General features: G+C 39.9%; 2 protein-coding genes across 3 annotated transcripts; one reads left to right on the top strand and one right to left on the bottom strand.

The window, feature by feature from the left end:
- The first annotated feature begins 574 nt into the window (after positions 1–574).
- On the top strand, positions 575–8,785 carry synm (synemin, intermediate filament protein). The gene is made up of 4 exons (XM_059335680.1): positions 575–1,445; positions 2,544–2,668; positions 4,150–4,229; positions 4,637–8,785. Exons 1-4 carry the CDS (start codon positions 648–650, stop codon positions 6,646–6,648), a joined length of 3,015 nt encoding a protein of 1,004 aa, XP_059191663.1. The 5' UTR covers positions 575–647; the 3' UTR covers positions 6,649–8,785.
- A 75-nt stretch (positions 8,786–8,860) lies between these two features.
- ttc23 (tetratricopeptide repeat domain 23) lies at positions 8,861–19,643 on the bottom strand. Of its 2 annotated transcripts, none has more exons than XM_059335681.1 (11): positions 19,295–19,643; positions 18,829–19,003; positions 18,342–18,465; positions 17,833–17,989; positions 17,611–17,736; positions 12,453–12,624; positions 12,197–12,302; positions 11,748–11,875; positions 11,297–11,446; positions 9,531–9,613; positions 8,861–9,348 (listed from the first exon to the last, which is right to left on the bottom strand). In XM_059335681.1, exons 1-11 carry the CDS (start codon positions 19,351–19,353, stop codon positions 9,234–9,236), a joined length of 1,395 nt encoding a protein of 464 aa, XP_059191664.1. In that variant the 5' UTR covers positions 19,354–19,643; the 3' UTR covers positions 8,861–9,233. The 2 variants fall into 2 exon arrangements, with proteins under 2 accessions (XP_059191664.1, XP_059191665.1); XM_059335682.1 differs by having other exon boundaries at positions 19,568–19,642.
- Positions 19,644–20,946: the final 1,303 nt, after the last annotated feature.

The raw sequence follows: 20,946 nt of genomic DNA, 5'->3' as shown, positions 1-20,946 counted from the left end.
TTTATTCGTTCTGAATTAATGCATTGCAATGTGACCAAAGGAAGCTTTCAACACAAAACATGAATAGAAAGTACATATATTTTTTTCCAAAAGTTCAGGAAAAAACAACGATACAAGCAGTGGTGGATTATAACTAAGTACGTTAAATCAAGTTATTTTACATTTTTTTTAACATTTTGCTCCTACTCCACTACAGTTCAGTAGACAGAAATATTGTACTTTTGACTCCACTATATCAATTTGACACTTAATAACTAGTTATTACTTTAATACCCAGTAGTATACAAAGTATGTAAAATGTACATACTTGATTTTGCACATAGGTGTTTTACTCTTCTTTAATTTCATTTGACTGTGCATGAAATTTTCAGCACCTAGCTTTAAACACCTTGGTTATCACTGTGAGACTGGATGATAACATTTCAGACAGCACTTAAACGCAACACAACATCTGCCAGGGACCAGGGACGCGCTTGGGTCGATCCTGTGAGGCAGGAACCGCCCTCCTCCTCCTGCACTTGTCAAAGGGCACTGATCGCAAATTACATCACAGTCGTGCCCACAGACGCACACGCAAATTACACCGGGACTCCTAGAGTAATATAGACAGGACGTTTTTTAAACTTTTTTTCTACATAGATGCCAAAATGTTGCCTTTCAAGAGAACTTTTGAGGGCGAGAAACACCAGCTGCAGCAGCTCAACAGCAGACTTGCCCAGTATCTTTCCAGAACGAAGCAGCTGGAGCAGGAAAATGCGCATCTTATCACTGAAATAAATAAACTCAGACTAGCGAGGACGGCGGAATGGGAGCCGAAGTACAAGGGTGAGATGCGGGATCTGAGGAGAATGGTGGGGCAGCTGTCGTTTGAAAAGTCCCAGGCTGAGATGGAGAGGGAGAAGCTATGGCGGGAGTTGCAGAGGGTCCGGTCTATGTGCAGCGAGCAGACTGAAGTGTGCAGGGACATCTGTGGCGATCTGAAAGGCTGTGAGAAGGAGCTTCACCATGCTCACACGACCAACAGTGAACTCCAGCAGCGTTTAGTACAACTAGAGAATGAGTTAAAACACTTGGATGATGCGCACAGACAAGAAAAGGACCATCTCCGGCGGCAGGTGGAGTCCCGGGTGTTACCCATCATCACGCAAACTTACCGCGGGCCTCCAGCAGCCACCATGGAAGAGGTGCAAGAGTATGCCCGGGGTATGTCCGAAGGATGGATCGAGACTTTTGATATGTACCAGCAGAAGGTGGAAGCGATGGAGCAGACCATTAAAGAGGATCAGGCGAGGCTGAGCGATCTGCAGAGGGAGAAGATGCAGTATGCATCAGAGTTGGGCAAATTACGCACAGAGGCGGAAAAACAAGGTCAGATTCAATTCCATCTTGAAGAAGAACTGATGCGCATGCAGGAGAAATTCCGGGGGGACTTCACTGAATATCAGGTGAGAAGAAGTCTATTATAGGCCAACCAGAGTAGGACAGGACAGATGTTTGTTTCAGATCGTTTTAAGTGAAGCCAGAGATTATGAGATTTATTTCTACTGTAAGAATCTCCAAAAACACACAAATGTGGCACAATTTTGAAATTATGCAGACAGAATAATGTCCCGTTTATCACAGTGAACCAGGACAGAGGGGGAGGCTACTCCCCCTTGTCCCTGCCACACCCACTGTTCTTAAAGGGACTGATGCAGCTGCAGCTACTATACTAGACTCCTCCTAACAGATTTTTGCTTAAATAATTGTTATATCCATCTTGTCTCACATTTCTAACAGGAACTTATCTGTTTTCAGTCTGTCCTAACAGCATACACATGCAGTAGGCGGAGATGTTGAACTCTGAACTTAATGTAACTCTCTCCACCCCAATCCATAAAGACATTACCAACATAAGTGGTGCCTAAGTTTGTGTTTCCTTAACTGTCTGGATCTTGCGTGCAACATTTGACCCTAGTATAAATGGATTGAATAGCCTGAGTAGCTAAACAACGTTCTACCTCCCCAGCACTTTATAGCTGCTAGATTACACCAGCCACTTAAACCAATTAGCTGTCAGACTGACAAATCCTTATTAGCCTCCTAAAGATGGAGCTCTAAGCAGGTCAGTGACTACACTGTAGGGATGTCTTCAGGAGTGAAACAAAAATACATTTCTCACAGTTACAGTAAACCTCCCTGGTAATGGTTAAAGGTAGGCAGGACATCTGTTGAAGGATGTCAAATGTTAATGTAAAAGGCTGGATTTAGTGGTCCTAATGATTAGTGCAGTCTTTTATTGGGATCAGATTTCAGCCAGTTGGCCATCTTTCTGAGGTGGGGACTCAAAGTAGAGACAACACAGATTTACCAAGTGAAAAACATTGTAGGATCTAGTAAAATTAACTGTTGTCACACATTATTATTATTATTATAGTATTTTCACTTAAACTGCAGGGATAAGCAAAACAATATATAAAACCCAATTGGCAGACCACAGATGTAAAATTAAACTATGTGCAAAGTGAAAATGTATTGTTTCTTTTCTTTCTTTTTCCCTCTAGATGATTATCGAGCAGCTGGAGCATGATAGGAATGCGATGGCTAATGCTATTGCAGAAAAGATGAGAGAGCATCAGCACCTTCTCCAGGTGAAGATGGATCTGGGCATGGAGGTGGCGGCCTACAGGTGATGAGCCCATTTATTTTGTCAGTTGGTCAGTCAAAACAGATTTTTTTTAATTTTTAGTATTTACACCTGTGCTTTTTTTACTGTGACATCCAAATATATTCAGTGTAAAGGGCCTGTGGATAGTGTGTGTGTGTGTGTGTGTGTGTGCGTGTGTGTTACTGAGCAGAGATTGGTGTCTGAAAAAAAAGAATTATGAGTTTAAGAAATATCAACTTAACCTGGTAATAAATATCAGTTTAAGTATGAGAACATAGAACCAGTCACCCAGAAAATGTCTGGATTTCAGTAATAAGCTTTTTCTGAATGAATATAAAAATATAAGAAGCTACATCCGCCTCAGAGAAGAGATTACCATTTAAACCACCCCCACTGCCTGAAGCTACTCTAAGCTTAATTAGTGATTTCAATAAACAGGAAGAAATCAGCTACTTACTTCCTGCACTTCATGACACTAAGTCAATGAGCTTCACTGAGATAAACTGAAAGTAGTAGCTCACATATACTTGCTTAAAAACATTTAATGTACTGCTCATACATTTTTAATATATCTGTTTACACTTTCTCTATGGTTTATTTTAAGTATGTGTATATAATGTGTTAATTTTATCTGGCATTTCATATCCTGTAATAGCATGCCATGTCTAGTCTTCATGCTCTTAACATAGACAGAAGACACAAAGTCGCATACTAACAGACTATTTTTACTTAAAGTTATTTATAAAGCAGTTAATAAACATACTGTGTTTTCATTTTTAAATATATAATAACCAGTTTTATTTTCAGCTGACAAATTCAGTCTCTGACCTCATATCACAGGACACTTTACAGGATTCAATGGTTGTTGAAGGTATTAAGGAATACTAAAAAATTGATTAGTATTAAGCCAGTTTCCAGGAAAGTTCTTAAGAAGACTGCTGTATCTGCTCAAACGTGTCTCTATATGGCAGATTCTCTGCTGGCGCATCTGGTCTGTTTTGAAGTTTTGGAATAGGCAAAATGTTTTATGGGAGACGCGGCAGTGGCATGTGTTATTGTGTGTGTCACGAGTCAGCTTTTGCTTTGGGATTCGTCGGAAGTATGGACAGCCCTGCATTGTAACAGTTATTTTTAGGTTAGTCTTTCGGAAGGCAGTCTCCGGAGAGGTTGCTCCTTTTTGAGTCACACTGGTTTGCTGTAATAAGTCTATTGAATCATGGCCAAGGAAAGGTGAGCTGCTAAAACTAATGATTAGTCTTTATTACATGACACTAGCTTGTTGTGTTCTTTGATGATTACCACCCTATATGGCCAGGTTCTGGGCTCATACTGTCTTGTAAGCCTGTAGCGTTTAGTTTGAAGGAATTGAGATGGCAGAGCTGAATGATGTGGATCGTCTTGTAAGGTATTTGTCTTGGATCTTTTTATTCCTATGCATGGTAAAAAACAATTACGTTGGTGTAATCATCAAATATATGTTGTCATGTCTCTTGTTTGTTCAGGGCTCTCCTGGAAGGTGAGAGAGTGCATATGCAAGATGCTCCTAGGAGGGTGCATCAACAGCAAAGAGAAAGAATAATAGGTACTGTATTTGAAACTACTAATTGTTGTTAATGTTGATCAATAGATTACATGGTAAAACTAGTTATAAAGAAATAATTGGACATATGCTTATTTGCTTTCTTGAGGGGGTTAGGTTAGAAGATCTTAACAACTCTCTAACAACAATTTGTGGCTTAACAAGAGGTTAAGTGCTGGACTAGTTCTTGTCTAGCATTTCCTGGAGTCTTAACTGGTTGCCTCGCAACCCCAAAGTGATGACAAGGAAGTGACTGCTCCCAGCCAAGAAATATTTTCAGAACAGATGTGAGAGTGGTTAAGATCTTTTCATCATTTGCCAAGACAGTGAATAAGCATATTTCCCAAAATATCAATCTATTCCTTCAAGTATCTACCTAAAGATTCATGCCAATTTATTATCTGCCTCAGATATAAAGAGGTCTGCCCAGCCCTACACTGCAAGAGCTTCCCCCTCTACTACCATCAGACAACAAAGGGATATCAGGTACACGCCACCGACTTCACACGTGAGAAGATCCCCTGTGCCTCCCTCTGGGTCCATAAGTCCCTCTAGGGTCATCCCTATTTCAGTTGCAGGCAGAGCTCGGCATCAGAGTCCTGCATCCAGAAGGGACATGATATCATTCACCAAAGCTCGGGCTGCCGCCTCTGCCCCTGCTACCTCCACCACCACTGCCGCCAAAGATAAACAGAGTGAAAACCAAATAAGAAGAAGTGTACAGACAACAGCAGCAGAGGAGAAAACTGTTGAAATTAAACCGGTCTCTCAGGTAGACAACCAAATCAGACCCATTAAGTCCTCCACTACTGAGACCACATCAGTGAGAGTGGTGTCACCACCAATGATGAGCCTGAGCAGGAAAACTGAGACAGAAAGCAAAAAGCAAGTGTCAGATGAAAAAGAAGAAGAGTCTACAATGGGCCCCAGAGAGAAAAAGATATTAGAGTCTGTGTCTGTAGAGGATATCATAGAGAAAGTGATGAGACCAGCAGGTTTGGAGGCTAAGGTTTGCTCCGCGGGAGATTCAAAGGTAAGATACCATGTGGAGAAAACCGAGCAGGAAGACGGAACGACTAAAACACAGATTGTGTTGGAGTCCAAAGTGGAGGAAGAGCTTGATTTTTCTGAGGACTCTGCACTGGATGAACTACTGAGCCAGGGGGTTAAGAAGGTGTCACTGGAAGACATCGAGGACACAGAAACAGGAAACATGATCAAGAACCTGCTGAGTGGCTTGCAGGGAAGTGAGAACTTGGCAAACAGGTCTGTCAACGTGGAGATCATTGAGGAACCGGTGGAGTCTTACAGTGATGAGGAGCTTGAGGTCGAGCAAAAGTCCAAATCCACTTTCCATGAGCCCTCTTCAACATATTTCCAAATTGAGGAGCTAGAAAATGTCCCTCATGTTGCTCAAGATCAGAGGAGGGATGATGATGCTATGAAATCTTCCACGAAAGATACTGATCATAGCAAGGTTGGCTTCGTACAAGTTCAGGAGGTTTCTAGAGAAAGTGAATCTCCATATTTCTCCCATGACCAAGAGGCTGATGAGTATTTTGTCTCCACACCAGATGATAATCTTTCTGAAACCGAGGAGAGTATTGGCATCACCTCATATGGCCATTATGGTATCGTAGATGACCTGTCAGATGAGAGGTACTATCAGGATGAAAGTCTTCCCACGAGAAGAGTTATTGTAGAGGAAAGTGATGAATACAAGTTCATGTCAGACGATCACTCGTTTGTAAAGGAGAAATACCCAGAGTGCATCATTGAAGAAGAGGTTCGCGTCTCTCCCATAGTGCAGGAGTCGGTGCTCGAGTTCCTGAGAGAGGACTCTTTGGAGCCCAAAGAGCAGCTGAAGGGAGCGCTAGAGAAGCTACAGAGTGCAGTGTCAGGTCCACTGAGGGAGGAGTTGGCTTTTCTCACAAAAGTGAGTGGTGACAGCTCACAGAATGTGGCTGTTGATGTCAAAAAAGTGCAACAGTCAAGTGACAACGGCACCATGACTATAGTTGCAGAGCTGAACGTCTCCCAAAGTCTGGAAGACTCTGGGCTGCTGGAGGCAGAAGATGACCTCTCTGAAGAGCAGATCATGGCGGCTCTCAGATCCTCTAACCTGGGGCTAGGGGCTGGAGGAGAATACAGCTACAGAGTCTCCAAAGAGGAGGATGTTGTGCATGGTGAAGAGTTCGAAGGCCTCATTAATGAAGGGGAGTCTGTGTCTGAAATCACTGAGAAACACATAAAACTTGGGCCATCAGAAAAGTCCTACACCTTCCAGATGGACGTACAGGGCAGCCATGCTGAGTCGACCTCAGGGCAAGAGCTGCCATCTCACATCTTGGAGTCCCCACTGAAGATTACTCAAGAGAAAAGAATTGCAACGCTTTACCTTGAAAGCCCGACAGATGATTAAGAATTAATTTGGTCCTGAATTGAGTACTTGCCAATGTTGGCAAGTACTCAATTACTCAAGTACTCGTTTTTGAATTGCAACTTAAAAGGTTGTTCTGGTGCAGTGCATTCAGTCTGCACAACACATGGCATTAATGCTGTTTGCAGACACTGCAACAAGCTTTGCAGTAAAACATTCTATATCTTATTGACTTTGAAGCGCTCTTTTATCGTATCTGCTTAGAGTGTGTCACCTAAAACTTGGTGTACCAAACACGATTGAAGCAAAACGTAATTATTCAGTTAAAATGAACTGATTCACTCATATTGTTACGGTATAAATTGTGGCAGTACTACTATTAAAAATACAGAGTGCTAACTAATATGGGCTAGCTTAAGTTAGGATTGACATCTACACATTGTAGCAAATTTCCTTGCTGGTCAATACTGTTGGAGTGCTGCGCTGGTATGTGTTAACCTTTCTGCAGCTTGCAGTTTATCTTTACAGAGGGTTGTTTATTCTCTCTAGATTTTTCTATTTTTGTACTAACCTGTGCTGTATATCTTAAACAGCCCATTCTGCAGTTTACAACACCTCATCACACCAACAATCACATCATGCCTCTGCCATGCTGTTGAATCTGTTGCAAGCCAACATATGCCAGTTGGAGTTATGAGGTGCTGTGAACTGTTTGCAGATTCGGGCTTTCATTTTTTATTTTGACTTGGGCTCTGCTGCCAAAATGAATGGTTTTAGTATATACTGCAACCTGAAACTATAACACAGTAGTTATTTGAAGTAGTCAGTGATGTGTACAGAATATAGTGCTTGTAGCTACAAACAGTATAGTGGGAGTGGGAAAAAAATTGTATTTTGTCTTAAGAAACTTAAGCAAGTTTTGAATGTTGATAGAAAGTGTAGAGCAAGTAAATATGGCACTTAGAAGTGGCTGTTAAATAATTTACAAAGTTATTTTTTCTAATTATTTAACTTTACCCACCTGTAATGGCACAATACACATTGATTGGTAAATTAGAAAGAAATAATTGCCCAGTATATAATCAAAGCCAGTTTACATGATCAATGTGATCAATATAAAATGTGTATTTTTCCCCGGTATGTGTCAATACCATTCTAAATTCAGAACAGAAAAAAAAAATATGAACATGTCATGAGGGAGATGGGAATTTTTAATGGTGAACTATACCATTTACGATGCTAAAAAAGGAAAGAAGAAAGAGGAAAGAATGTAAAGAAGTTAGAATCTGAATGAATTAAAAAAAAAAACATTCAGTGAGTGTTGTTAAAGAAAATATAATCATTTCCAGTTTTGATGAACAGTATGCCTTGTCTGGATGCATTTTTGCATGTAGGTATTTGTTGGTGATCACAGTGTTGGCTTGAAGGATTCACCTTTGCTCGAACTTACGAGTGTGTCCATGACCGTGACTATTTTTGGTTCATGAGCTTAGTGACATTGACTGGTAATTAGGGTTTGTTGTGTTGTGAACTAGTTGCAAAGGCAGAAATGGTCTGCTGTGATTACAGTCTGGCTATGTGTCATGCACAGTTTGTCTAAGTGGCTGCAAAATTCACACTTCGTAACTGTTGAATAATGTCTTCACAGATTTGCTTGGTTTGAGCTATCATGTTTAAGGGACAGTTCACCCCAAAATAAAAAATAGAGAGACATACAGATGTCTGTGTTCCTTTGAATATAATGGAACTACATGTCACTTGGCTTGTGGTGCTCTGTGTGGTGACATATAGGTGCATTATGTTCAAGAGAAGACAGACATCTTTACGGCCGCTATCTCCAAAACAAGGCAACTCACACCAAAATAATCTAGATTGATAAATAGCATTACAGGTAAGAGAAATGTATGTATTTCTGACTTGGGGGTGAACTGTCCCTTTAAAGAAATGCACAGAAATGTAAGGTTTAGCGTGAATGCTATGCTTTTATGAACATGATCATTACTAGAAACCTACTAAATGAAACCTAAATTAAAAGTCTTGTTGCATGTAAGTGCCCAAATACCCCCCATACATTCTCATCTGCAAACTGTAGTAACTTAAACAAAAACACTACTACATCAGTGCACTTAAACTGTGGCTTAATAACAAATCTGTATATGTATGTTCACAGTGTAATCTGGATAACGTGCCATGTCATACAAATGTGTATATCAGCAAAAATAATATTGATGCATAAAGAATGTCAAGTCAAATGTTCAATAAGTGTTTAACATCATTGATTTTATTGACATGATTTCTATTGAACAAATTACTATTATTGCTTTGGTGAAAAAAGGTTCCAGCCCTTATTTGGAAATTGATTCATATCTTAACACAATAAAGACCTATTGTGGTTAATTTTTCTGAGTGTATTTTTTTCAAAGCAAACTTAATTCACCTAATGTACAGAACAACACAAAATCATAATGTAATGCCAATGGACATGACTAGTGCAACTGAGGCTATTTTTCAGTCGTGGTATCTGTATTATTTATTAATTTAAAAGACAGACTCAAAAAACTATTGTCTGTACATTAATTTGGAGTATATGGACAAAGAACTACTGACAACATTTAAAAAAGAAAGTTTCAAGAGTCAGACATTGAATTTCCATCATTGCCACTGGATGGTACAACTATAAGTGTGTGAGGTTTTGTTTTCCTTCTCCCTTGCCCCCGCTGTCTCTCAGCCACCTCAGGCACCCTGCAAAAGATATATTGCATGGTTTCAGTACTAAAATATGCACGTTTCTGTTATTTAAATTCATTCTTTCCTTTAACTTAATCATCGAATTACTGTAAATGAATCAGCTGACTGGAAATGTATAACCAGAGAATCAAATGTCTTATTATAATATAAAGTACAGGTTAATCAAGCAGATTTACCGGGCCAGCATGTCCACAGCTTTTTGTGTAGCTTTCGTCTTCTTGTGTTGAGGACCGTGCAACAAACTTTGGATCTCCAGGCACTAAAATGTCAAATAAAAATATAAATAACAACAGAGTGAGTGGTCAGTGGAAGTGGAGAGGTGCAACTCATACGCAGAGGGGAATTAACACTTCCTAGCAACATGTGAATGCACTAAACATCCCAAAAATAACCACTGTTGCAGTCCAAGGTTTAGATAACACCTGTGCTGACCACTCGGAGTGTCAGGTCAACAAGGGGGACGTGCAAGATTTATTAGGTGGACTCCAAATCAACAACACAGGAATCCGGGGTAGTTAACAAACTCAAGATGCAGCCTGAGTCATTTTCCACTCTACATTTAGTTTGGTCCAATCAAATGAGAGGAATGGGCAATGGCTGCTTAGCTCTATGACATAAGAAAATGCTGCCTTATTTAACAGAATCCAGAAACTTCTAACCAAAAACACATGCATATGAGAACACACAGATACAGTTGCGCAACAGATATGATCAAATTCTGCCTCTCATTTCTTCAGTCGTCATAAATAACAAGAAGGGAACAAAGTAGTGAAAGAAAGAGCGAAAAGTTCCCCTCTTCATCAGGGAAAGTAAAACACTCTAATCTGGAACAGATCCATCTGGCCTCCTGAATGTTTTCTCTGTTGCTAAGGTTGATGTAATGGAAGGCCTTTTTTTCAGCACCACTACAGAGGAACGGGGAAATGTCAAGTGTATGTCTATGTGTGTGTGCCATTGTTCTCTGTGTTTTTTCAGTAATCACATGTTCTGTATCTGTTGTATGAGCCAGGTTTCCTTTGGAAAAACAAAAGTTACTCAATAGGAGTGCAGATGGTGTCATGATGACAGGAAAAAAAAGTCCTGACATATCAGCTCTGTGTTTTGGTGCTTCAGAAAGGTTACTAGCCGGACGTGGTGTCGAGAGAGAGAGGCCTGATGTACCCTGTCAGTGCGGAGGGGGGACTTGAAACCCCCTCTGCCCTTAGATGTCAAAACAAAACAACATAGCAACTAGGCTCCTTTCCTTACAGACATGTCATTACTAGAATGTAGAAAACCCCTTTTACTGGTGTATTTTAGTATGTTTGATGAGTGACAGATGAGCTCACACATATGCAGTCATACTGTATGTGAAAACATATTATGTAATGAATAAATTAAACAGTTAAATCTATAGAAGATGATTAAATGAACTAAATGACTGCTGCTTATTCAGTGAGTGTATTTAAAGAAATAGGAATGTCACTTGTTTTGTTTCAAAGGACATAATGGCATGCCCCACTAATTGAGGTCAGTGTCCTTTTAATTGACAGCAGTTAGCAAACGGTCACCCTCCTTCCAAAGTTGTGTTTCCCCATCTGTCAGGCTCCATCCAGACTGGGAAACACAAAGTCACGGTGTGTGATATTTTACACCAGGGAGGGCGGCTCTGCACACTGCACCCTTCCAAGATTAGCATGCGACTCTGATAGCACTGAGCTTTAGGGAGGACGGCGGAAATAGCCCATCTCAATATGACAGGGACTCTGTTGTGTGTATATTTTGAACTGGCCTTTCACTGCACACACCAAACTGACTCCTGGCCTTTTATTAAACCCCTCCCAAATACTTTGGCAGGGACGATGTCATGTTCTACTCTGTCCAGAATTTCTGATATGCATTTACAGGTTGCAGCCAAGACAAACAGTAGTTGTCGTATTTGTGTTCTGTAACTCGTGATTACCTTTGTCATGGTCTTGTGTGCCTGCTTCACCCTGCCCTCACTCATCTCCACACTTCCTATCAGCTGAAGGGTGTCTGCTACCTCAGCACTCAGGTCACCGAAAGTAGATCTCTTTGACGGGAGAGAAGCTCTCTGGATCTCCACACATCTCTGCAACGGTACATTGAAAATAAATAATAATAATAATTGAAAGTAAATCATTTTTTGCTGTCAGTAGAGAGAGCCACACCTGGGTTAGCAGGTGGAATAAATCCCCTGATGAATGCAAACTCTGAGGGTGTTTCCATGGTGCTGCTCTCTGTGTGTGGATAATGAAAATCTGCTTTGGGTTTTAAAATTGCACAAGCAAAAATATGAGATGTCTGTGTTACTCTTTGCCTGGAGGAAATCACTGTAGTGGCATTGTGTCACTGTTCTTATAGGTGAGTGTGTTTTTAAGTGTGTGTGTAACCTCTTGCTGCCCACTGAGGAGGAGGAAACGACAGAAATCATCCTGGGCTGTGAGAAAGGCTGGATCCAGTGGACCTGCAGAGTTTTTGTATGCGCTGAGACTCTGCTCAAAGTAGTGACCTGCAGAGTCTACACCAGCATGGGGAAAGCACATGCATTATACATGTTAACTTATACTGCAATTATGTAAACATACACTGCCCCAGTATTTTATTATTTTTTTCTAAATAAATCCTACTAATTTTCTTAGTTTCCAGAGGTATAGTAATGCTTTACATAGCTTCCATGGGGCCTACATTTTCCCAGAGACCGTTGACATGGCTGAATCCCACTGACATGACTGAGCTTGAACATGTCTTCAATGAGACTATTATAATGAGTGATTCAAATCCTAATTAACCCCTTGTTGCATATTGCTCAGGCTTAGCCTCTGTCTGAGAATAAACTCACCATTGTGATGGGGCTCTGCTGCAGCAGAAAGGATGAGGGCCAGGCTGTGGGAGATCTGAGCCCCCTCTAACTCCTCTGGGCTGTGACTCATAGCAATGGCATGAGCCTAGCAGAAACACCCACATGAAATAAGACAGATCACATATCACCAAATAAGAGGTGCAGGAACGTTACCTAACAACAAAGTTTGGCACCGTTTCAAAAAGCCCATCATGTGTTTATATATGTTGTGTGGAAGGAGTGATGTGCCTCTTGCCTTGGAGAGATGCTCTATGACTTGGTCTACATGACCTTTGTCCTGTTCAATGGCAGCCATGTCCCTATAGACAGAGCACGTCTTCTCTAGTTTACCACAGTCCTTCAGCCGCTGCAGGGACTTCTCACACTGGCTTAAAGCTTCCTCTGGCCTGTTCTGTCTCCTATAGACCCTATAGCGCAGAAAAGACACAATTGGAGACATTGTCAGAGATGGAAAGACAAACATACTGTGAAGATAGTGCCAGTTCAGCCCACTACATCAGGAAGCAACGCTGAGTAATGATTAGAGAGTGTACCTTTCAAGTAGTCTGCATCCCTGTGTTTAAAATCATTTGCTCTGCCAAATTCAAGGTTTGCAGCTTTTTGAGACTACATTGAAGCACTTTTAAGCACTTTCAAGACACCTACACTAACCAAACTTGGAATTAAGCATTTTACAAACCTTTCAAACTTTGTATGAACCTTGCAAAGTTTACTTGAGCAATACAGCGTATCATTAGTCAGTATTTATCCCTAATTCTGTTATTTCATCATCACAAGTGTGTTTGACATTACAGAAGTAACTGCTTGGTCTCTAGCCAAACCCAGACACTGCAGAGTGGTGAAGGATTTTGGCTGATTGCTGCAGTTGAAGCCTGGTGTAGTGCAGACTATAATAGGGAAAGCTTGCACATTGCCCTTTTAATTGCTTCAGGTTGCATCCTTTCACAAGTTTCTAACAGTCTCCCCCAGGACTGAAGGTTACACTGCTTCTAACCCCCTCACTTTAACTACAGACTCTGAGACTGATTAATAACTCCAGCAGTGTTTACTCTTATTCTAAAGGCATCTAAATAAAGGTATGCATTCTCAGTAGAAACTACCAAAGTATAGCAGCAGACCTAGCATGTTTCACTAATGATGCCACTGTGAATGGGTCTGACATTGAGAAAGTTGCAAAAATACGAATGTCTTGGCATCTGGCTTTATGAGCGGTTTCCCAATGATTAGCAGAAAATGAGTTATTGGAGCAGTTTTCCTGTCAGTCTTGGATTTAAAAATGTGATTTATAAACATGCTACCACTTCCACTCTTAAACCCTTAGGTTTTTTACTGGGGATTACTACAGTGCTCATCATTGTACCTTGTACAATAACATTGGTTGGTACTCTTTGGCAGAGAGCCATGATTTACACTGGCGTCTTATTCTTTATAAAGCCATTGTTGAAGATCTGCCACCTTATATTGCCTGATTATTTGACTAGACCTTATAATACTCACTCCAATGATTGGTTTACACTTTAAGTCCCAAGAGTAAGCACTGAAATTTGGAAATCTGCTTTTAGCTTCTGTGAGCCCTCCTACATCCTACAGTGTGATTTCTTTAAAGCTCAATACATTAGTATCCTTTGGTCAGGTTAAAACCTTAAACAGGCAATAGGCTATAATGAAAAACTCAACATTTCAATTACTTGTGCTCATACATTTGGGTATCAGGGATGCCTACCACTGACCAAACTATGAAATAAGACATTACGCATAAGCATTAGATTCAACAACTCATTCAGACTAGGCTCCCATTCCTATGTCACAGACAGGCTCCTTAGAAATTGTAGGCTCATTATAAAATGTTTTAATTGATTCATTTTTCAGGTATTGTGTTGTATTTATTATGTGTTATTATGTAGGCTAGCTCTCAATGATCTATTGGGATCAAATAAAGATTGAGAGAGTGAGAGAGAAACACTCAAAACAGCTTTTGCTCTTTTAGAAGACAGTCACGTCCTATCATACTGTACTGTGGGGTTACTTGGGATTCTACAGAGCAACAGAGCGGGAGAGTGAGGAGAGATGTTGGGACGATGGCTGCAATAACCACTGCAAGGACTCGTGATCCCATCAGGCTACTCTGCTAACAGCTTCAAACCATCTAATGGACTCTAAATTTAATTCAGCTCTCCAGTCAAGGGGCTGGCCTTTCTCAGAGGGCGTACCACTCATGACTATACAGCTGCAGTGTTGCCACACAACAGAAAAGGAAACCCCTTCTCACAAAGCAGTCTCGCACATCCACACTGTGCAGGGTATATGTACGTACGACAATTCACCTCCCTAGAGAAAGCAAACGGAAGCCAATCTGCAAAAGCAAGCCATTTGATTCTCTCGTATGTTTTAGCAGGGGGAGATTGTGTGGGGATCTAAAGTCTGAGCTTGACAGTATTATGTTATGCTCACATCCCAGAACCACATGAATCTGGGTATTCATAGCTCTGTGGTTAAACGCCAGCAGTACAGGTTACAAAAACACTGTGGTGGTTTATTACTTTAAAATTTCCCATGAATCCCAGATTATCTTAACATGCCATGATGGATAGTAAGAGTGCTCCGCCCATAACTGTTAACCAGGCAGGCACTTCAGGTCCTTTTAGGGCAGCAGCGGTGGCTGAAGCAGAGCTACATTCCAGCATGGCTTGAGTTCTGCCATTCTGCCTGCATGGACAAACAGACACAATACCCCTCTATCCTCTCATTCACTCTGCATCCTTACACACTTCCTGGCAGGACGGTAATATACCACATCCCACTGAAATCTACCAAGAGTCCACAAGGCAGTGAATTTATATAATTAAGGATTTGTAGATGTGTTGCCAAGCAAGCCACACAGCCCTCTTTTGTAAACGTTTCCAGAACATAGTTGACGTAAGTTTGCTCTGGGCTTTCACTCGGAAAATAATACAGTACGGCCAAGGCAAAGTGAAAACAGAGGGAACGAAACACAACAGCTAGCTCCAGCGAGCCTGCACGGTGCTTTAAACTGGTGGCATTCTGATTGATGAGGCTTTTCATTGTGTGCCTCAGGTGGGTAAAAGACTATGGAGAAGAATACTAAACTACCCATTTAATTCGGTCTTAGATAGTGACTCTCAATCATGGCCATTTACAGCTAAATCACTGCTGGTTTTATTTCACCCAAATAATCAGAGACAAGTTTACTTCTGGAATAAGAGCTACCTTTTGGAAGGAATAGAAGACAGTGGTTCCTAAGCATTCATATAAAGTAAGGATAGGGCCTCTGATTACTGCAGCAAAACAAAGTCAACAGACTGTTGCACAAAGTTAGTAAACACAGTGAATTCCAATTCCAATATGATACATGAACATGCTAATTATGGGTGGAGAGAATATGGAAGGACTTCCATTAATTTATCATTCCAAAAATGTTTAATTTAATACAATCTTGTCAACTAAGATCTAGATTTATGACAGCAGTTATAAAGAAGTGGGGAAAGTAAATCATCTAAGCACCCATGACTAAGTCTAAGAATATGAGAACACACATACAACAGATCTGAACCTAATAATAAATATTGCATCTGGCTGATCATAAGTGCACACCTTGAGTGTGAATCTAAAACCGAGCAGAATATTTGGACCAGGATCTATAAGAGAGCTGAGCTAACTTTATTGTTGCAGGCTTTGGTGGGAACATTCCCCTCCATCACAACAGTGTTGACTGACAGAGCTTTAGAAGCATGCCAAATTCTTAGTCATCACCTAACAAAAGAGATTTAGCAAGCTTACACACCAGCCAGAGTCTGCACATTTTTTCAATTACACACATCATGTCAACAAACTCTGACTCTCTGAAACAGACCAAGATGGCATAATTTACACATTCCTATCAGTGTAGCTCACCTCAGATGATAAGGCTTTGTTTACTGTAAATGCTGCAGGGGTATTGTTCATTACCTGGCAACAGAATTGGCAAAACATTGGATGCTACATACATCCCCTGTTAAAATGCTGTCACCTTACTAACTGTCATTGCTTATATACTAATTTAAAAGAATAAAAAACGTCCTACTAAAAGTAAGAAAAACTAAGAAAAACTTTCCGCAGCAGATATTGTGAGGTTGTCAAATGTTTTGCTATTTCACAAAGCTTTCAAAACGGATAATATATGCATTTATATGAAAATGATACCTTTCACATACAAGGATTAGATGATTAACATAAAGTCATTAGCAGTGTGATCTTAACTCAGGTAAGACTATACTTTATTTCCTGTCTATGCTTCTAATTTCTCCGACAGTGATCTTAACTGTGGCAAGTAGCTGCTATTTTTATGTAGCCAGGACACACAGTGTCCTAAACAGACCATCAGCCTCCCCTACACTTAGTGTCTGTGTTTGGTGTCTACACCATGATCCACTAAGTCTTTAATCTTTTCCTGAGCATGTAGTACTGCCCTCGGGACCTCTGTTGTCAATACCACCACTAGATTACAAATGCATATTGAAAAATGGAAGACACAAATCAATAATATGCAAATGGTGACCATGTGAAGACAAAACAGCTGACATTTAACTGGGAATTAAAAGGCTTTACAATATATCAGAGACAACCAGACTGTACAGGCAAAATCCAAGTGTGGTATGTAGAGTGAGGGTAGGTAATAATTAAGGAGTCAAAGTTAGAGAGAGAAAAAAGGAAAAACGAAGAAAGCATATGGAGAAAGGGGAGAAATGCTTTTAAAAAAGAGGAGACGTGCTTCTCTCCCATGTGTGCCTCTGCTTGATCAGAGACTGGATGAGTGGACATGCAGAAACCACACCCAGCAGGACTGTAAGCATCATTACAACTCACCCACACTGACTGCTGAGTGGACTGGACAAAAACTGGGGGAAATCCTGATTTGTTAATTTGTTGTTTGTAGGAGAACATTGAATAATGGTGTTTTTACTGGCATCATCAAGTTAGCAACAAAAAAAACAACTTGTGAAAGCATGTTTTTATGATAATTTGAAGGAATTTATTGCCATCTTGTGGCCAAACGTAAATGTAAGGTACTGCATTTGAAAATGGGAGAGTTTGAGAAAACAACTATTATTTAGTCATAATGACAATTTCAAAACAAATGAGAAATCAAATATTTGCTGCATTTTTCTTAGGAAATGAGATAATTATCTCATTAATAGTTTTCCTTGGAAATAAAGACTCCCACTCCCCAAAACAGGGGGAATATTTTTCCTTTCAAGCGTAAAGTTATTTGGTTCAGCAACTATTACATAAAAAAGGCTGCAAATGCTGCACTAAAGTCCTCAATGCACTGTATATTTTCTATTTTGATTTGTGCCGGAGAAAATCCTCCAAAATAATTTTTCTCACTACTGAACCTGGATAGAGCAGTGGAGACTTCCAGCTCTGTCTTCATCTTCTCTTCCTGGTTGATGCCACCATGTTGGTGAAGCTCCTCAAGAACTCGTTCTGCCTCCAGAAAAGAGCATTCTGCCTCCTCAAGAGTTGAAAAGAGTCAAGGACTTATTAAGATTGCTTGTTAAGTTGTTATTTCTTCCTAATCCCATTCATTATTACAAAACACATCATGGCAAGGATATTTGGCTGTAAGCAGGTAAGCACCTCCCTGTGTGAGGTGTATGTTCAGGAGACACATAAGAACCTCAAGCTTTTCACTTCTGCAGGAGGAGATGGAGGGGCAGAAAGGCAGCAGCTCTCTGGCCTGGGCTGAGTGCTCCTGGGCCTGCAGCCCCCAGCCTGAGGGAATAAAGAACCATCATTAAGTGTAAATTAAACAGCATGTTAACTCTAAATCTGAACAATATCTCGAAATTACCAATCCTTTCATAGGCTGGTCGTTATAAGGGCAAAGGACGGAGTAAAACCACATTACAAAATACTAATGCAATCGCTATGAAGAATAAGCAGCGAGATGGATTGATTATACTGAGCTAAAACACATCTGTCTTACGTAAACCAACAGATTCCTGAATTGTAGGTGCACCGTTCAAACACTGTGTATCCGTTTTAAGTAATTTTTTGAAAGTCAATTTTATAATATGTAGTAAAGATTTACAACATACTCACATAATTATCTTTTTAAAATTACCTTTGAACTGGAAATATGCTTTGGCCAGTCTAGCATGGGCCTGGGCTAGCTTCAGATTTCCATCTCCATATACCAGCCTTGTCAGAGCCACACAGCGCACTAGGTCCTGGATGCAAGCATCGAACTGAGCAAATACAGTAAATAACTGTCAGTATCACTTCCCATCATTACCCAGTTTGTTGTGCATCAAAATCCACTTCAATATTACTTCTGTGTTAAACTAATTTCCAAAATCAAGAGGATTTACTACTTTTCTGTGTTTTATTTCAAATTATCAAGACTTATCAATAGCGGGGGTCTTGGGGCTAGATGTTAACATTATCAGTGATAACTATTAGTTGCAGCCTTAAAAGTGTGGATTCAGTTGTACAGATTTATTATTATGCATCTGCCCTGTAAAAAATGTTGTGAAAGCACCACTTCTGAGCAAAATAAAACTGCAAATGTAATGACAATGAATGTGTAAATGCAACAATACTGTACCCACCTCTTGGTTGTCTTCACGGTCTTGAGCTCGGCTCTCAATGTATTTGAGCTTTTCTTCAGGTGCCATCAAGATCAATTCCTTCTTAGTGTATCCGGTTTGTGATGGACTCAGTACATTGGAGTGAGGTGATGCATTCACGGCCCTGTCGATGCTCCCCATCATGCTTTCAGGAGATCTGCAAGTTTGGTCAAACAAGGTAGGCTATGTCAACACGTTTGAAAAAGTGGATGTAGGCTACATTTGAGGAAAACACTTTTTGCAAATGATTAGTATCTGCAGTGCTAGGGGGCTCCAGGAAAGCTTGAAAGTAGACTTAACCGATAGATGATGAGGATACTGTTAATGCGGGAGTAAGGTAACTTATTGACGTTATCCTACTCTTTTGGACTTTTCTGTCTTGTTCAGCAAGCTGCCTTGCCTCATCAACGGTAGTAAACATGTTTGTAGTAGAGAATAAATCACTTACTCTGCCGGAGACTCAGAGGAACTCGGTCGTGTTTTTGTCACTGGGTGATCATAAGCCATTTTTACAAACAATCAGTGACAGCCTGACGTTAATCGCGCCGTCAACCGTTTGTGTTCTTTACGTTTTTGTTTCCGTGGTTACACGGCGCGTGCTACATTAGCGCGACAAAATGCCTCCTTTAATGTTGCATTGAGATAATTTGTGATTAAAATGACCGAAAAACCGACCCTACCTTTGATGCCTAAAATGCAACTCTAAAAGCATGTCACTTACAAGAGCTACCAGACTCTTGCTGTGGTCTGTTTTTGCGGAACTGAAGCGCAGTATCCATGAAAAAGGAAAACCTTTCCTGAAGGTACGCTAAACATGCATACGGTGAAAAGGAAGAGTGGTGCATTCAAGAACAGCAATGTTCTTTAAAAAAAAAAAAAAAAAAACAATTTATAAGTCTCAGTGGGATTTTGACAACCAGAGTCTCTAATTAAACCCTAATTTAACCGAGACAAAGCTGAAAATAGACTACTCTTTAAGTAGGTACAGTACACTTGGCTAGTGATAATGAAATTGCTTTGTCCAAGGGCCACTTTTGCAACTACATTAATATGTATCAAACAAAAATAGTTATATATATATAAATAAATAAATAAATAATAATAATAATAATAATAAGTATTACTATTATTATTATTATTATTATTATTAATAATAATAATAATAATAATAATAATAATAATGATAATAATAATAATAAAGTTTTTGGACATCTCTCATCTTTCTGTGATTTTTTTTTTCAAATTCACTGACTTGATAACTTGACTTAATTAACAAGGATTGACACGAGCCCTATATGGCAAATAGACCTAAAGCAGATATTTTACAGCATTTAATAGCTGCAACTGTGCATTAGTTGTAAATGCTTTTTAAAAAAAAAAAGCTTATATAACATCAACCATAACTAGAACCTCATCTACCATGCAAATACAGGCAAAAAAAGAAGAATACAATGTTTTGATGTGAAATGTAAAGTAAATTGCATAATCGTTCTGGCCCAACAATAACGGGTGACAAAACCTGCAGGAACTGTGTGTTAACCATTGGTGTATTTACTGAACATGGGAATGTGCAGCAAAGAAACACAATAAATGACATTATTAGGGCCTTATGGCACATCATTATTTCGCCTAGATCTGTCCACTTATCTTGAAGAGGAATCCTGTGTAAAAATATTTCAAGAGTTTAATTTAACAACATTTTTTGCTCTTATGTTGCAAATTTCTTAATTAATTTGTGCTAATCAAAATGTTTTATGTTTTATGAGTATTCCTGCATAGAATTAAAAAAATTATTGGAGGGGGAGTTAACAGGAGCTCATCACTCAATTATTGTCCTTGGCCCCCTAACTGGTTGTCTTAAAAATGGGATATAAATATCATTTAAATCTGAGTTTTTCTCTTATAATTGAAAGTGTTGGAGAATTTTGAACACATCAACTGTAGTATTCCAATATGTCCACAAGATGTCAGTATAGTAACACGAGAGGAACTCCCTGATCTACTGTAAGTGTTACAGTTGTGCTCTAGGCAGTATTATAATATTGTTGTGCTCTTTTAAGAAGTGATGGCTGGGATTTTAGCCTTTCCTAACGGCATGCA

Source organism: Centropristis striata, chromosome 6 (genome assembly GCF_030273125.1).
Source record: "Centropristis striata isolate RG_2023a ecotype Rhode Island chromosome 6, C.striata_1.0, whole genome shotgun sequence".
In the NCBI taxonomy this organism is placed as follows: Eukaryota; Metazoa; Chordata; class Actinopteri; order Perciformes; family Serranidae; genus Centropristis; species Centropristis striata.
The sequence above is the reverse complement of the archived record's forward strand: the minus strand, read 5'-3'. Positions and strand labels throughout refer to the sequence as shown.

What these genes read in the sequence shown, in the direction of transcription:
- ttc23 (XM_059335681.1), bottom strand. Translation starts at nt 19,353, where the DNA reads ATGGCTTATGATCACCCAGTGACAAAAACACGACCGAGTTCCTCTGAG. An exon ending in TCCTCTGAGTCTCCGGCAGA is followed by an intron (nt 19,004 to 19,294) that starts GTAAGTGATTTA and finishes CCAAACTTGCAG; the next exon opens with ATCTCCTGAAAGCATGATGG. An exon ending in GCTGTGGACATGCTGGCCCG is followed by an intron (nt 9,349 to 9,530) that starts GTAAATCTGCTT and finishes TATCTTTTGCAG; the next exon opens with GGTGCCTGAGGTGGCTGAGA.
- synm (XM_059335680.1), top strand. Translation starts at nt 648, where the DNA reads ATGTTGCCTTTCAAGAGAACTTTTGAGGGCGAGAAACACCAGCTGCAG. An exon ending in GGGACTTCACTGAATATCAG is followed by an intron (nt 1,446 to 2,543) that starts GTGAGAAGAAGT and finishes TTTTCCCTCTAG; the next exon opens with ATGATTATCGAGCAGCTGGA. An exon ending in ATGGAGGTGGCGGCCTACAG is followed by an intron (nt 2,669 to 4,149) that starts GTGATGAGCCCA and finishes TTGTTTGTTCAG; the next exon opens with GGCTCTCCTGGAAGGTGAGA.